The sequence below is a fragment of the Alternaria alternata genome (genome assembly GCF_001642055.1).
Source record: "Alternaria alternata strain SRC1lrK2f unplaced genomic scaffold CC77scaffold_43, whole genome shotgun sequence".
Taxonomy (NCBI): Eukaryota; Fungi; Ascomycota; class Dothideomycetes; order Pleosporales; family Pleosporaceae; genus Alternaria; species Alternaria alternata.
This window is the reverse complement of record NW_017306232.1, coordinates 15,016-29,198: the sequence shown is the minus strand read 5'-3', so window position 1 is coordinate 29,198 and position 14,183 is coordinate 15,016. Positions and strand designations below refer to the sequence as shown.

The following is a 14,183-nucleotide window of genomic DNA, read 5'->3' as shown; positions in this document are numbered from 1 at the left end:
GCAACAAGACGAACTGTCCACCCAGCATGCGTGTAGAAGATTCATCGAGTGCATCACGGGGAGGCTATAGGACTGGTGTGTGGGATTGCGTGATATCGTGGTATTTCTCATGCTACCGCTCGAGTCCTTGCAAGGATTTCAAACTGATATAGCTACTGCATGCAGCTACTTCGCTCGCAGACCGAGCTCCTTCTGTTATGGTCAGACTAAAGAAGACGTGTATGAGGGTTGTAGGAGGTGGAAAGGCGCCCTACCAGGAGCTGCTCCGCGGTGGACTTAGGTCGTGCTATGGCATCCCAACCCGCCTTATACTGCATGTACCGATGCGACCGTCGTCCTGCTGAGGTATACACCAGGAAAACAGTGACAGATCTGTTCTATCGTCCCAGTACTATCCCCCTCGCCCATATGCCCCCACGAATGTGCCTGTGGACCCTTCATCGCATGTGACGCGACCGTGATCATAGTCATCCTGTGCCTTGATTTCCCTATCCCTCGCCTACATCCGACTGGGACTCAATGGCCTGTTGAATCCACCCTGTCTGTTCATATACTGCCTAGCCTGCAACTGCTTGTCCTTTCTCACCCCAAAATTCTTATCGTTGCCCGGAACCTTTGTATTCTTTGTGCTTTTGAACCCTCCGAATCCCATGACCTTCAGCATCTCCCACTCGTCGTCGTCCATGTCGTCAGGCTTCTGTCGTGTGTCTGCCATCTCAACGTCCGGCTTGTCTTCGTCGGCTTCGGCCTCTTCCTTCTTGATAGCGCTGGGGGCAGAGGAGCGAGGGCCGGTAGGAGGGCGTGCGGCGTTGGAACCGTGGACGGGGGGTTTTCCGGGGTTACGAGGGCCTTTGGGGGGTGAGCGGTCGCGGTTGTCCCGGTGGGATGGGCGCTCTTCGTCTCGGCCTTCTCTGCCTCCAGCCCGCCTATCGTCGCGGCCCCGTCCGCGGTCGTGACCACGGCCTCGCCCTTGTCCTCCCCTGCTTCCGCTGTCACGCTCATCTTTGCGGAAAGGCGACCTTGAGCGGTAGCGCGCGTCGCGTCGACTGCCGCGCTCGTGGGGGCTGCGCGACCGGTTGCCTCGTCGCTCGGTGGGTGTGCCGCCTCGGTCGCGAGCTTCGCGGGGCGCGCGGCGGGTGTCGCGCTCGAAAGGATCGCTGTAAGTCGCTCGGGGTCTCTCGTTGTCTGTCATGGTGTGCGGCGGCGCGTGTGGTGTGCGGGAAATGTTGGCGCAAAGGGAATGAATTAGGTCGCGAATGTCGCTGAGTGAGTACGGACGCCAAGGCTGACCATTCAAACCCTAACCATGGGTATATACGCAACCTCCAAGCTCATAACGAAACACACACACAATACGAAGGTTTAGACATGATGTCGTAGTCCAGTTTTTCGCTCCATAGACATCAGGGAAGGGGCAAGTGATGGGGCTTTGAATGTTTCCATCTATGTCTCAGCTCTACTGCGAAGGCAGCCGTTCGCTCGAGCGAACATCCTACTGGAGATGAGGAGCCTTGAGAGCTTCATCAAGCTCCGTCGCATATGATCAGTGCTAACCTGATCTCTTTCGTTCTCCCATCGCCAAAACGTCCAGGGTATCTCAAAATCCCACCTCAAATCCGCGACCAGCGCCAGTGAATCTTGAAGTCAATGCCCGCAAACGGCACTCAGATCTCATCTTCCTCTTCGTCAAAGTCGTCCTCACTGCCCATATCATATAGAATTCTGCCGCCCTCACCAGCACCCTCACCCTTTTGCGCATCAAAGTATGGCAGTACAACACCCTCCCTCGCCTGCTTCTGTTTCTCAGTAAGACCCAGGTTGAACGTACTTTCGACCTCCTGACCCGCCGCATCCACAGCGTCAACAACACCCTGATCGGCATACCCAGGTGCCTGTTCAAGCAAAACGACGTACTCCGTCTTCAACGTTCCAGTAGGCATACCGGGAACAGGCGCGTGGAAATCCGAGTGCCGAGGCGCACGCAGAAAGTACGTCTCACCCTCTGGACGACCAGACTTGCGTCGGAACTCTGCCTCGAGGACAATGCCGCGGCGGTCGTTGGCGTCAAGACACTGGACAATGCCTTCGGCGCCTTGGAGCAGACCCCACGTAGGTTCCGGCAAGCTGCGCTGTTTGGCGGCCTTGGCGGCGAGACAGTGCGCAAAGGACTTGCATGTTATGATCGAGGTAGCCATGTATTTGACGAGTTCCAGTGGCTGCGGCGCATAGGGAGACTCTGGAGGTGCGTCGAGCATGTCGGTGTGGAACACGCCAACGAGTGTGGATGCGAACTTGTTGGCAACAAGGTCGAAAAGGCGAATCATCTCGATCCCCTTGTTGTTGATGAGCTCGTACAGGTTGTCAACAACAACGAGTGATTCCTTGCAGTCGGACATGGCTTTGCTGAGGTCGCGTAGGATCTCTTCGCCGGTGAGACCGTAGCCTTGGACTGTGCGGATGGGAGCGATGGAAGGTCTGGACTCGAACGTGACGAAGACGACATTTATATTGCGTGAGAGGGCTCGCCTGACTATCTCCGCAATAAAGAGATCGGAGCGCTGGTTGAGATCGTCGAGGACAAGTGTGAAGGGTGAGGCGTTGGTCCGGACATTCAGAACACGGGACATTAAATGCACAGCATGGCGCTGGTATTGCGCCAGCGAGAATGCCTTACTCATCGGGAATGGAAGATGAATTTCAGTGACGCGCTTGCGACGGCCGGTGTAGCTGCGGTTGTCACACTCGATCCAGCTCTGACGGTTGGCTGATCGGACCTTGACCTGACGCTGGTGACGGGCTTGACGGTCTTCAAACCCACGGAAGAAGGCTACCTCGTCTTTTGGAATCCCTTGGCAATATGGGTCTTTTTGACACTCGGCAATGGAGATGATGGTAACTGAAAGGCTGGTCAGTTGAGGGTAGAGGCGTACTGGACTGTCTGGCTCGAAGTTAGCCGCCTGGGCAGGATTCTAGCCAAGAAGATTCATGATGTAGGTTTTGGGTGCTTTTGCAAGGCAATGAAATGAAATGGGATACGTGTAGATGGAGCCATTGTTTGAAAACGGAATGAGACCGTGTAACTGGCTTGTAGGATAGAGAGTAAGTTGAAGATGAAAGTTTGCAAATGAACGAATGGGTTTTCATCAACGAAGCTAGATGAGATCGAGAAGACGAGCCAGACATTGGAAGGGGAGAGGCTGGGAGATGGCGGGCGCATGATGTTTGAGTTGACATACCCGGAGTGCAGGTGAAAGAGAACTTTGATAGGTTCCAAGGAGGCGAACTGAATTTTGGTGCCACAAGATTGAGGCAAACGACAAAAGACAGCCAAGATATACAAGAAGTGAGTCTTCAACGTAGTCTTAGAGCTGGTTCGTGGTAATCAACACTATCCCCAAGTCTTGGCAAATCTCGAGATGGTGGTTGTGACTGCAATGTCATTTTCGTGCGCGCTAAGGTGGGGTCAGGGCTAGCGTCATTGCGGAGGCCCCCACTTGAGATGCACCGCGCATCCCCATCGCGAAGCATGTTCACACACCGGTCGCCATGAGGTATACACAGACAAGTCTACCCGCGACATGACGAGTAACGCGCAGCCGGCATCGTCGACGAAACCACCGCGACCAAGGTCACCGCACTTTCCGCCCCACAATGCTCCTCGCGTCTGGTTCATCACAAGAGGCGCATCGCCCATCGCAATCGCGTTAGCACGGCAGGTGCTCGAGCATGGCGATTATGTTGTCGCGGGCGTTATGCCGATTGAGTTTGAGAAGAGAGAGGGCCAAAGTGAAGACTTTCGTACATTTCTCGAGGATGTGAAGGCGACGGATCGGTGGCGAGAGCATTTGAGAGTTGTTGGACTTGATAGCAGGTGAGCATGCAATGATTCAATCAAAGTCAAACGCCGTCGCGCTGCTAACAGATGTTGTTGTGCAGGGTGGTTGGTCAATGCCAAGCAGCCGTCGCCGAGGCGGTAGAGGCGTTTGGGCGCATCGACGTCTTGTTGTGCGCAGCAAGTGAAGCCGTGATCGGTTCGGTTGAAGAGCTCGCGCAGACTAGTCGGACAAGGAGCCTAGTGGATGAGATCTTCGAGATCAACTTCTTCGCCAACGTGAACATCATGAAAGCCGTGCTACCCATCATGCGCGAACGAAAGAATGGACATATCATTGTCATAACTGGAATTACCGGCCATCTTGGAACCCCTGGCTTGGGCATGTATTGCTCATCGCAATGGGCAGTTGAAGGATACTGCGACAGCCTCGCCTACGAGATCGCTCCTTTCAACGTCAAGATGTCTCTGGTTCAAGCCAACATGGAAGTCAACGTTCTCACAAATCGTATAACCTCTGTACCTCCCATGTCCGAGTACCTGCAAGGCGAGAACCCTGCGCCTCTAGCTCGCGAGATCTTTTCCGGTCTGCTCGACAAGCTTGAGCGCATCGACAATCCCGCTGCTCATCCCTCATTCGACGAGAACGCCACCAAGTCCCCTGGGGAGGAAAGCATCGCATCGGATATGAATCTGGACGCCGAACCCACAATGGGCGATCTGTTAAGTTCGGATACCGTCACGAGTTTGTATGCGCCGTTGCCGATGCGAGTCAAGAGTGATCTGATTGCGGAGACCGTGCATGCGCTGACGGCAATCGGTGGCCATGATAATCCACCTGCACGGCACATAGTGGGCTCCGAAGGTGTTACGGCTGTGAAGGAGAAGCTGAAGACGACGAGCGAAGAGTTGGAAGACTTCATCGAGGTTAGTGGTGCCGTGGACATTGTGCAAAGAGAGGGTGACGCATCGATTGGTATGACCATGGATCATGGGCTGATGTGACGTACGTAATGTATTGCGAAAGGAATGATAATGTACACCAGAATGCACCGCGTCGTGCGAATGTCTTCTACGAGATCTACATGTACTTGTACTCATTGAGCTTCTTGAGCTTCCTGACTGTATGACTTATCTCGAGTAGAAGAGCTAGGAGCTGGCATTAACTTGTGCTTCGCTACTCTGCTAAGGCGAAAGTACGAAAATACCTCTAGGACATATCGTGAGTAAGAACACTTGTGAAATCGAAACTTTATCAGTTTGTTCTGATACTCCAGGTTGGAATTGCTCCGGGTAGCCTTGGCTTTCGAGTTTGCGTTGTCTTGTCAAGAGAGCCGTTCCAAGTTGTACGCCTCTAGAGGAAGCTGAACTGGCTCTTAAAAAGCTGATTGAGGGCACTGTGGTCCGCGCCTTCGGATGAACTCGTACTATTGATCAAGAGGCTTTCAAGGCTCTGTAGAACTGATAGCTGAGTTGCGTTTAGACCGTCCCTAGATAGATCGGCCCCTTAGACGTACGAGGCGGCAAATCTAACCTAAAGTTTGGTAGCGGCCGCCCCTCGGTAGGGCGTTGTGGGTCTAGCTGTCTCACCTGATCATGGCCATCTTACGCCCCAACAAGCTCCGCACAACGTCCTTAGTGGAGCGAGTTTAGAAGCTAAGCTGTTGTAACAGCTTAGTAGTCAGAGCATAAGGCAATAACGCTAATAGGAAATCCGACGTGCACTTTCACGTTCAGCGGCTTCCACGATGGACAATGTACCTCCGCCTCAGCACCCACCTCCACCTCCATCTTGTCGAGAAGACAATATATCAACACCAACTATAATAATGCCGCCTTCACCTCCACCTCGACAGCTGTCCAAATCCTTGAGATCGACGAGCACAGTACCCCCACCTCCTCCAATGCCTTCTGGAGCCTTTGAGCCCATAGACAAAGCACACTACTGGCAGTTCCTCAAAGACACGAAAACAAACATGCCTGGTGAACCCTTCCAACCCTTCCACATGTTCTTCTACGGTTCACTCATGGATCCTGAGGTCCTCCAAGCAATTCTCGATCTCCCGGAACTCCCGACTACAAGGCCTGCTACCATTTCTGGTTTCAGTATCAAGATGTGGGGCATATACCCAACACTAATACCCTGCTACTCTGGCAGCGTGACTGGTACTTTGTGGAAGGTGACCTCGGAAGCCCAGTTCGACCGTTTGGCGGCTTACGAGACTGCCGCTTATAGATGGGATAAGTGCAATGCAGTTTTGGAAGGTGGTAAGGTCCTCGAAAATTGTCGTACATTCTGCTGGGCGGGCGAACCTGACAGTAAGGAACTTGAAGACGGTAGTTTCGATCTGGAACGTTATCAGAAGTACTTCAAGCCTTCTGTTACTAGGCGGCGGTCGCTAGTACCGTAAGCGACGGTTTGAAGCGGTGGAAGCAAGACTTTCCGACGATTGAGTCGTGAATAGCGCATGAAATTGTTTTTGCACACGATGCAAAGTTGAGGAATGTGGCAAATATAAAAGTGTCAGACGTATATTAATACTTGCTACAGGAGCAATGAACACGATACGACTATGCGTCATCCACGCTCGAAGATAGAGCTCTCTTGAAGCCTTTCCGCTCGTTTCCTTTCTATCTAGAAGTCAGGTGTAAAGATGTACTTGTCAAACTCCGCACCCGGAGTGACATCATTCCACGCGCACTCCATCAACGCCTCTTTATCTGCTGCTGGAATATCATCAACATTGTAGTACTTGCCGCCAATGTGTACAGCATCAGGGTCGGTGGAACCAGTGCATGTCCAGATGGGGTCGTCGTTGGCTTGACGCTTGACCTTGTCGTCAACATCATCCGCATCATCATCATCCATATCAAAGTCGTTCGAGTCATTGCCATCTGCACCAGGCTCAGTCCAAGAGAATCCATGGATAGAACCGGAGATGCAGGTCTCGCGCTCCTTGACAGCAATGTTCTTTGAGATAGTGCCGCATTGGAGGGGACCATCTGCGTTCGAGGCTGGGCCTTCGTCCCAAGCTAGGAAGTGCTTCTTGCCCGTCTCTTGGACTTCAAGCTTGCCGGATGCAACGGTCGTCAGACCTGGAAATGATTAGATACTGTCATATGCGTGTTGCACTTCGATGCTCTTACCCTTTGCAATCGCATCGGCCGTGGAGGTAGCATTGCCGGTGATAGACACGGCGCAGACGTTATGGTCGATGTCTTTGAAGAAGAAGGCAGGACCAGTGCAGCCAGGCTTGGTGTATGTGTAAATGTTGTCGGCCGCGGCGAGGGTAGTGAGCGCACCGAGGGCGAGGATGCTAGTAAGGGAAGGCATTTTGATTGTGGTATGATACGAGTGTGTAATTGTAGTCTTGATCCTAGAGTCGTGCAATCTGTTGGGGAACTTATCGGATGCTATACACTTGGTGCGCGGTGGTGCAGTGGCTTTTATGCGATGACAGCCAGGCACAGTGTCTTCGATGATGCGGTGAAGTCAGTGGTGCCCGTCAATACCGTGCTGGCCGAAGTAAGCACCGGATTACGTCCTGTACTTCCTTTGACGCCGAACGCGGTCTTGGTGATGCTGCGCAAGTATCAAAAATTGGCACCAGCGCATGATCTTCATGGTCTTTTGCACGCTGCACTCCTTCGCCGCCGAGCGGGATCGCGATGAAGGTTAGAGTTGGCAGCGCATAGGGAAGAACAATGGTCATGGCGACACCTCATCGACTGACGATCAATCGTTTGGCATTCGTGTATGCTTCGCTGGGTCGATCTTGTTGAGGCGGAGAACCTGGCATTGGATGCGACGGAAGAGCTTCGATCAGGACATGTTCGGTCCGCACGCCAGGAACCTGTAAGCCGGAAGCGTGGTTTCAGTGGAGAAGTGACGTTGCGACTGCACGTACACTCACGATACACGTTGTGCCTTGCATGAAGTATCTCCGACTTTGCGCGCGTTTTCGCTGCCGAGCACGATCCAATAAGATAGGAGCTTGGTACAATGCTCCGCCGCACATGCTCACGTACTTTTTCTTTCGCTCTCTAAGCATCAAGATCATACTTGATGAGGCGGAGTTCCAGCATTGATCGACATTGGCTTACCGTCTGGGGAATGCTGTACCTGGGTGCATGCGCTCGCGATGCTTGTTAACGGAACGGCTCGGCAATCGTACGTAGCAACATGTTACGACCTGTACGGTACACTTCGACATCCGCACGCCGAGCGATGAATGGGTGCATGTCGTGCGTTGCGCATGTCGATGCTAGTGCGAGGTCAGAAATGATATACGCTGCGACAGTGTCGATGAGGTGACAATTCGAGCATGGGTTTGATAGGGAAAGGGCATGGCACCCGATCGGCTTACGACATGTTCCAGGCTTTGAATATTGTCTTCTCCATGCTATGCGGGGCTCTAATCTTGCTGGTGCGAGTATCAGCTTTCACTACCTCAGGATCTACACAGTACTTGGCTGCGTGCGTGCGTCGTCCTCGATGATCGAGATTAGGGTCCTGATCATGCCTATTTTTAGAAGCCGAGCATCGGCATCAAGTCACAACGCGTAAATAATACGCAACGCTGTCCAAATCAACACTCGACCCTGAGGATAGCTAGCGTTCTCGACGCTTTGGCACTCGCTGTGCAAAAAGAGAAAGAAATAATGGGGGGCACTGCGGCATTAGTCGTAGATCTAGAGGTCATGCGACGAAGTCTAGATACCACGATAGATAAGTTGAAGGTAGAAGCAGGAATGCTGCGAGATTAGTATGGTAGCTTGAACGGCTGCCTAATAAGCGAGGGCAATTTACCCAGCTGTGAAAACGTGTAAAAACTCAGCATGCTCGCATCAACTGCTCTCGTAGACTATTACCCACGATAACTTACTTCTTCTTTCCTTCCTTGTATCCTTCGTACCGTACAGTCGTAATCCAACATGACAGGACGCGGTCGTGGTGGCCGGACAACGCCCGACATCCCAGGCGATCCCTCGCTCATCTCCCGACCTGTACCTCTTCGTAGAGACTTTGCCATTCAAGCCTTCGGCTCGGGATCGGCAGCCGACCTCCAAACGGAACGATACACGTCGGATAAAGCGGTCGCAGAGCGAAGGGCGAGTATCGCTATAGGCCACGACCATGGCGATGAGGACATGATAAATCTATTGGCGGAAATAGATAAATGGTCGACTGTTGACTGGGATGAAGACATCAGCGCACCAAGGCCTTACGACGGGACGTGGGGTTACTACGTGTTCCTGACGAGCTATGACGATGCGACACTTGAAAAACTGGAGCAAGCAATGGGGAACTGGGTGCGGGTAGTCGAGCGTCATCTCGAAGCTTATGAAGGACCGGAAAATAGAAGGGAAGAGCTACGCAAACGTTTTAAGCTGGAACTGATCAAAGATGAGGAAGAACTGGCGGGTGCCAGCGATCATCGCGTGCGCGAGAACTTTCGCGCATTGACGGGTGGCCTTGACTTACTATTACCCGGCCGCTCGTCGCGGCCTCAATGCCGGTACAGTGTATGTCTTGTGATCGACGCAGCTGCAGTCAATATGTTGGCTGGGTTGCAGTTCCACACGGATCCACGCAAGCGAGACCGGACTCTGGAGGACCTGACGATCAAGGCTATCGATGCGAACTGGACCAGTGAGCATGGGAGATCATCATATTGGGAATTCGGAGGAACTCGAGACATGTATCTCGGAGTTGGTCAATTGTCGATCAACTGCCTGCAAGAAATGTACCTAGTTATTACCCGTGACGCTTGTAGCGCTGCAATGTACGACCTTCATCCACTTAATGGATACCCTGGCCGGTAGAGACGCCAGCACGAATGGGAAACTCAGAGAGGCGGTGCAGCTATTGCAACAGAGTTATTTCAATCATGAACATCTATGAACACGTACTACTATCACCATCTTACTTAGCGCCCATTACTAAAAGTGGTTAGGACCAAGTGGAACACTCAAGGCGTTCAGAAGAACCATTACAAGTGATACTCCAAGCTTTCCTAGCGAGCCAGCATCTAGGAGATCCAAAAACTCGTTACGAATACTGCAACCCGAGATGGAAACGCCATTGGATCTCTCCGTGAGGTGAGGGTATCACCGGTGCTAGTGGACCAGAACGTCTGTTCAAGAACCATGGTGTGCAAGGCCATGTCAAAACCGTACTATGCTGTAGTCTGGTGCATCATCCTAGCTCGACCAGAAATATGCGCTTCTTCTTCTCTCCCTTTCTCCGCTCTCGGTGTCCTGTCATGGATCGGAAGCATAGGCGTCAGACACCGTGTTCTGGAGGCCATCATCAAATCGTCTCTTCAACACCACTTTGGTGGTCATACAGTCACCAGGTGCAATTTCTTGCTCCATTTGTGAACGCTAACAGGATTGATAGTCTCTCGTAAGTAATACTCGGTATTGTTCTGGTAGCGTGGGTCGATGCAAAACTTCTACGTCAAACACGGTGCCTTCATGACGTAGTACTGCGACCATCCCGAATAATGATCTGGGAGAGCTTCTCTGCTAGTGCATAGATCGTGCTTTGAGGATGGCCAGGCGGCAGGAATGGAAAGATACTGGCGTCCACAACACGAAGCCCATCTACCCCAAAAACCTTGGCCTCAGAGTCGACGACGTCCATTTCATCGACTCGCTCACGAACACCATCTCTGAGTACACTCTTGCCCATTCGGCAGGTCGAAGCGGCGTGCCACACTGTGATTGCGCTGTCTTGGATGACCGCCATAATTTGTTCGTCGCTGTCGTAGTCGAGCCCTGGGTACGCTTCAACACCAATTTCCTCAAGTTGTGATGCGACGTCTTTTGTCGCAAAGATCTCGCGCATCCTACGGTACCAGGCGATAGCGAGCTCCTGATCGGCTGGATCAGACAGCCAGTTCGGGTTGATGGCCGGCGCAGCGAGTGGATCTGCTGATTTGAGTGTGATGTTGCCTCGCGACAGCGGTGCCACCATGGCTCCAAGGATACTGACATACTTCTTGCCGTTCAGAGGCTGTTGCGCCAGGGGATAACGAAAGTTCCCTGCGTACGCGTCGGCAGCGATGTACTCTACCTCGGGCCAGTCGTTGGGGAAGGTTTCCAGAGCATCGAGTGTGCTTTGACTAAGTGTGTCGCGATATCTTTCCAGCTTCGAAAGTTTTTCCCAGCCCAATATGTCGGCAGCATAGGTAAGTGCACCCTTGGCGCTCGTTATGTACTCAACAAGCGCATTGGCCAATTGTAGTGGTCTGAGGAGTATGGAACCTACAGTCTGAAACTTGACAGAGTATGAAGGACCAAACAGAACGTGATCCCACATGTTCTGACCAACACCTGGGGCTGAAACAATCTGGTCGATACCATGCTCCAGAAGCTCGTCTGTCGGGCCAATGCCCGAGAGCATGAGGAGTTGAGGAGACTGCAACGTTCCAGCACTCACTATCACCTCACGACGAGCCTTGATGGTGTACTGTGCCAGCCCAACAAGGGCTGACACCTCGACTCCACTTGCCTTAGGCCTGGCGGAAGAATTGTCGAACAGTATTTTCCGCGCTTGTGTATGGGTAAACACTTTGAGATTGCTTGAGGCCGCGGAATTGGCCTGTACGGCGTGTATGTAAGCAACCGACGAGCTTCGAGTCTGATCGCTGGACCGAATGGTACTCTGCGAATATTGGTATCCAAGCAACTTTCCGTTGTTGAAGTCTGTGTTCTCCTGAATACCGAGAACCTCGAAGGCCTTCTTGAGGTATGATGCCCAGATCGAAACCCAGTATCCGTAGCCCACCTGCACAGGTCCACCGCTATTTGAAAAGCTCGATGCATCGTAAGCGGTCGTGACATTGTCAAGCGACCGCTCTCCAGGGGCTGTGAAGCTCACTGCTTGGTTGAAGAATGGGGTAAGGTTTCCTAGAGTATAGCTCTGGTCACCAACAGCATCCGCCCACATCTGATAGCTTGCCGTGGTCCCGCGGTGGTAAACCATGAAGTTCAAGGCACTGCTCCCTCCCAAGCATTTACCGCGGGCATAGTGAATTTGGCGATTGTTCAGGTGCGGCTGTGGCTCCGTGGCGAAACCCCAGTCTGTCGTCGGTACAGTGTCGAGAAGGCTCGATCCAATTCCAAAGAAGGATCCTGCTGGTGTGGTGCCAAAGACCGGCTTCTCGATCTCGTAAAAGCCGCCAGCCTCAATTATAGCAACGCTGAACCCTGCCTCAGCTAGTCGCACGCCAACGCCTGCACCTGCAGTTCCGCCTCCAACGACGACATAGTCGAAGGTTTGCTCGCCGCCCAGTATTCCGCCGATAGCACCAAGTGTACTGTCAATCAATCCATCCCCCTGGAGAGTTGATCCAATGGTTTCGAGAATGGGGTCGAGGATCGGGTCGGCGATTTGTCTAGCCTCCGTGGAATGAGTGGTAGAATCGGTTAAAGAAGTTGGCGATTGTGCGACGGTTGATGCGACAAGCGAAAACAAGGCTGCACGCCGTGTAAGAAGCCGCGAAAGCGGTAACATGGTAGTGGAATGGAATAGCCCTCCGCGGACACAACGGTCCATGGGGAAGACCAGTTTTTAACATTTCCATTGACAGTTGACGTGCGCTGTCCGCGTTCTCCAGTCGTCAGGCCGTGCACGAAAGTCATGATCCACTGCTAACCAGGAAAAGCAAGTTGCTGTACGGTCACTCTTAGCGTTGTGGGCAGCGAGTCGTGCTGGTTGCCCCTGGACCCATGTGCGAATCAGGGTCTGTCCCTAGCGCGTGCTTCATTCTACGAAGCGCCACGCGACTGGAAGCCGGTTCTAAGTCTATCGCGTGGAGAAATGCATGGCTGTGAGGAAGATCTGTTCGTGGCAACACTGAACAGACTTGCAGCAAGTGTCTGTCTAATGGCTCTCTATGATCTCGTCTGTCATTGTTACATGCGCCGTCGCCCTGATCATGGGTTCCACTCAATCGTTCAGCACCACGACATTTGTCGATTCAGTCAACACTGAGCATCGGATGGCATTGGCTACTAAAACTGCTCGCGAACGTAGATGAAAAGATCGACCCCCAGGATCTAGCACGTGTGCATCCTTGATCATCGATTTTCGTCGATCCTTCTACAGAGTTGCCCCAGTCGGCACCACTAAGACGCTACTAGCCTGTGATGCGCATCATCGCGTAAACCTACGGGCGCTCAAGCCACCCGAACATTGACATCGACTCGATGACCAGCCCCTTACCAGATTCTCTTTTCGTTCTTGTGCGCGCCGAACATGCGCAGTAGCCGATAATTCTAGATTAGGCGGCAAAGTTTCTCCAAGATGGCCAAAGCTAACGGCACTGAGTCGAAAGTGTCGATAAACAGCCGATACACGCTTCAGCGACGGCTGTGCGACACTACGTAGGAAAAATCGGCAATTCCAAAATTCTCGGTGCGAAAGTAGCCCAGCTTGGACAGCAAGGCTGCTGCAACTCTGCCGTGTTACAAGCGAGACTGACATAAATCAACAGCAACTGTAAGTACTTTAAGGATCCGTTGGGCTGCTCAAAACTGCTGCACAGCTGCGTGTTATAGCAAAGCCGCAATCACTAATGACTGTATCACGTGTCGTAAGATACCGTCGACACTCAAAGATAACAGGCCTAGAGATCTCTTGATCTCGAGGACAAAATAACCTGCATCTAGGAAGTGAATCTCCAAGTTCTTTGTATGTCTCTTGTAAGCCTCAGCATCTTCGGACGCGTATGCCGGGTCACCTTCACCCCATACGGCAAGAACTGGTATCTGGCTCGTCTCGAGATATAAGTACCATTCACGGTATGCCGCTTTGTTATTCCGGTAATCGTAGAAGAGATCTAGTTGATGCTCCTGATTGTCACTGTCAGAGACGCTCTGGAGATAATCACGGATTGGCTGCTCTGGGTCGATCAGGGGATTGTCATAGTCTGGTACACCACTGCAATACTAGTACGTTATGGGGTCCTTCGTCAGGACCGTGTTGTGTAGTACCTCCCAAGCCTGTGGGCGATTTTCTGTGCGTAAGAGATTGAAGATCGGAGCACAGAAGTCTTGACCAAAGCCCACATCATAAGCGTTGCCGTTCTGCTTTACAATCGCGTTTACGGCCGGAGGCTGCTCAAGGGTAAGACGAAAGCCCACAAGTGCACGATAATCGAAGATGTACCTCGCGTAGGTGGTGACATTCACCTTCCTCAGCCACGCCGAGACCACAATACCGATATTGTCGAAAGTGTAGCCGAAGTTTGTCGCAACTTATTATTGGGTGCTGGAGCTTGGAAACCTCATGTACAGCAGAAAGTGGGCTTCGACGTTTCACCAGCTTCCGTGTAACGCA

The 14,183-nt window shown here is 52.5% G+C and overlaps 8 protein-coding genes across 8 annotated transcripts; 3 read left to right on the top strand and 5 right to left on the bottom strand.

The window, feature by feature from the left end:
- Nucleotides 1–499: 499 nt before the first annotated feature.
- Nucleotides 500–715, bottom strand: CC77DRAFT_951019 (DUF1777-domain-containing protein; the record flags this gene model as incomplete). Its single annotated transcript, XM_018535354.1, has 1 exon — nucleotides 500–715. The coding sequence occupies one exon, from the start codon at nucleotides 713–715 to the stop codon at nucleotides 500–502; it is 216 nt and encodes a 71-aa protein (XP_018378849.1).
- Nucleotides 716–1,664: 949 nt separating this feature from the next.
- CC77DRAFT_1036315 (hypothetical protein) lies at nucleotides 1,665–2,678 on the bottom strand (the record flags this gene model as incomplete). Its single annotated transcript, XM_018527005.1, has 1 exon — nucleotides 1,665–2,678. The coding sequence occupies one exon, from the start codon at nucleotides 2,676–2,678 to the stop codon at nucleotides 1,665–1,667; it is 1,014 nt and encodes a 337-aa protein (XP_018378848.1).
- Nucleotides 2,679–3,513: 835 nt separating this feature from the next.
- CC77DRAFT_1100758 (NAD(P)-binding protein) lies at nucleotides 3,514–5,051 on the top strand. Its single transcript, XM_018530088.1, has 2 exons — nucleotides 3,514–3,871; nucleotides 3,937–5,051. Exons 1-2 carry the CDS (start codon nucleotides 3,579–3,581, stop codon nucleotides 4,835–4,837), a joined length of 1,194 nt encoding a protein of 397 aa, XP_018378847.1. The 5' UTR covers nucleotides 3,514–3,578; the 3' UTR covers nucleotides 4,838–5,051.
- Nucleotides 5,052–5,462: 411 nt separating this feature from the next.
- On the top strand, nucleotides 5,463–6,362 carry CC77DRAFT_1026653 (hypothetical protein). The gene has a single exon (XM_018526303.1). It carries the CDS (start codon nucleotides 5,581–5,583, stop codon nucleotides 6,241–6,243), a length of 663 nt encoding a protein of 220 aa, XP_018378846.1. The 5' UTR covers nucleotides 5,463–5,580; the 3' UTR covers nucleotides 6,244–6,362.
- Nucleotides 6,346–7,360, bottom strand: CC77DRAFT_669329 (hypothetical protein). Its single transcript, XM_018532691.1, has 2 exons — nucleotides 6,980–7,360; nucleotides 6,346–6,928 (listed from the first exon to the last, which is right to left on the bottom strand). Exons 1-2 carry the CDS (start codon nucleotides 7,164–7,166, stop codon nucleotides 6,468–6,470), a joined length of 648 nt encoding a protein of 215 aa, XP_018378845.1. The 5' UTR covers nucleotides 7,167–7,360; the 3' UTR covers nucleotides 6,346–6,467.
- Nucleotides 7,361–8,677: 1,317 nt separating this feature from the next.
- CC77DRAFT_1100755 (hypothetical protein) lies at nucleotides 8,678–9,712 on the top strand. The gene has a single exon (XM_018530087.1). The coding sequence runs from the start codon at nucleotides 8,768–8,770 to the stop codon at nucleotides 9,656–9,658; it is 891 nt and encodes a 296-aa protein (XP_018378844.1). The 5' UTR covers nucleotides 8,678–8,767; the 3' UTR covers nucleotides 9,659–9,712.
- A 598-nt stretch (nucleotides 9,713–10,310) lies between these two features.
- CC77DRAFT_950975 (alcohol oxidase) lies at nucleotides 10,311–12,356 on the bottom strand (the record flags this gene model as incomplete). The annotated part of the gene is made up of 1 exon (XM_018535351.1): nucleotides 10,311–12,356. One exon carries the CDS (start codon nucleotides 12,354–12,356, stop codon nucleotides 10,311–10,313), a length of 2,046 nt encoding a protein of 681 aa, XP_018378843.1.
- Nucleotides 12,357–13,396: 1,040 nt separating this feature from the next.
- Nucleotides 13,397–14,098, bottom strand: CC77DRAFT_951009 (hypothetical protein; the record flags this gene model as incomplete). The annotated part of the gene is made up of 2 exons (XM_018535353.1): nucleotides 13,397–13,792; nucleotides 13,838–14,098. Coding segments are annotated over 2 exons (657 nt in total), but the record flags the coding sequence as incomplete, so codon positions are not given.
- Between the last annotated feature and the right edge of the window lie 85 nt (nucleotides 14,099–14,183).

Coding starts and splice junctions, on each gene's coding strand:
- CC77DRAFT_669329 (XM_018532691.1), bottom strand. CDS start 7,166: ATGCCTTCCCTTACTAGCATCCTCGCCCTCGGTGCGCTCACTACCCTC. Junction 6,929..6,979: donor GGCCGATGCGATTGCAAAGG/GTAAGAGCATCG, acceptor AATCATTTCCAG/GTCTGACGACCGTTGCATCC.
- CC77DRAFT_1100755 (XM_018530087.1), top strand. CDS start 8,768: ATGACAGGACGCGGTCGTGGTGGCCGGACAACGCCCGACATCCCAGGC.
- CC77DRAFT_1100758 (XM_018530088.1), top strand. CDS start 3,579: ATGACGAGTAACGCGCAGCCGGCATCGTCGACGAAACCACCGCGACCA. Junction 3,872..3,936: donor GTTGTTGGACTTGATAGCAG/GTGAGCATGCAA, acceptor GTTGTTGTGCAG/GGTGGTTGGTCAATGCCAAG.
- CC77DRAFT_1026653 (XM_018526303.1), top strand. CDS start 5,581: ATGGACAATGTACCTCCGCCTCAGCACCCACCTCCACCTCCATCTTGT.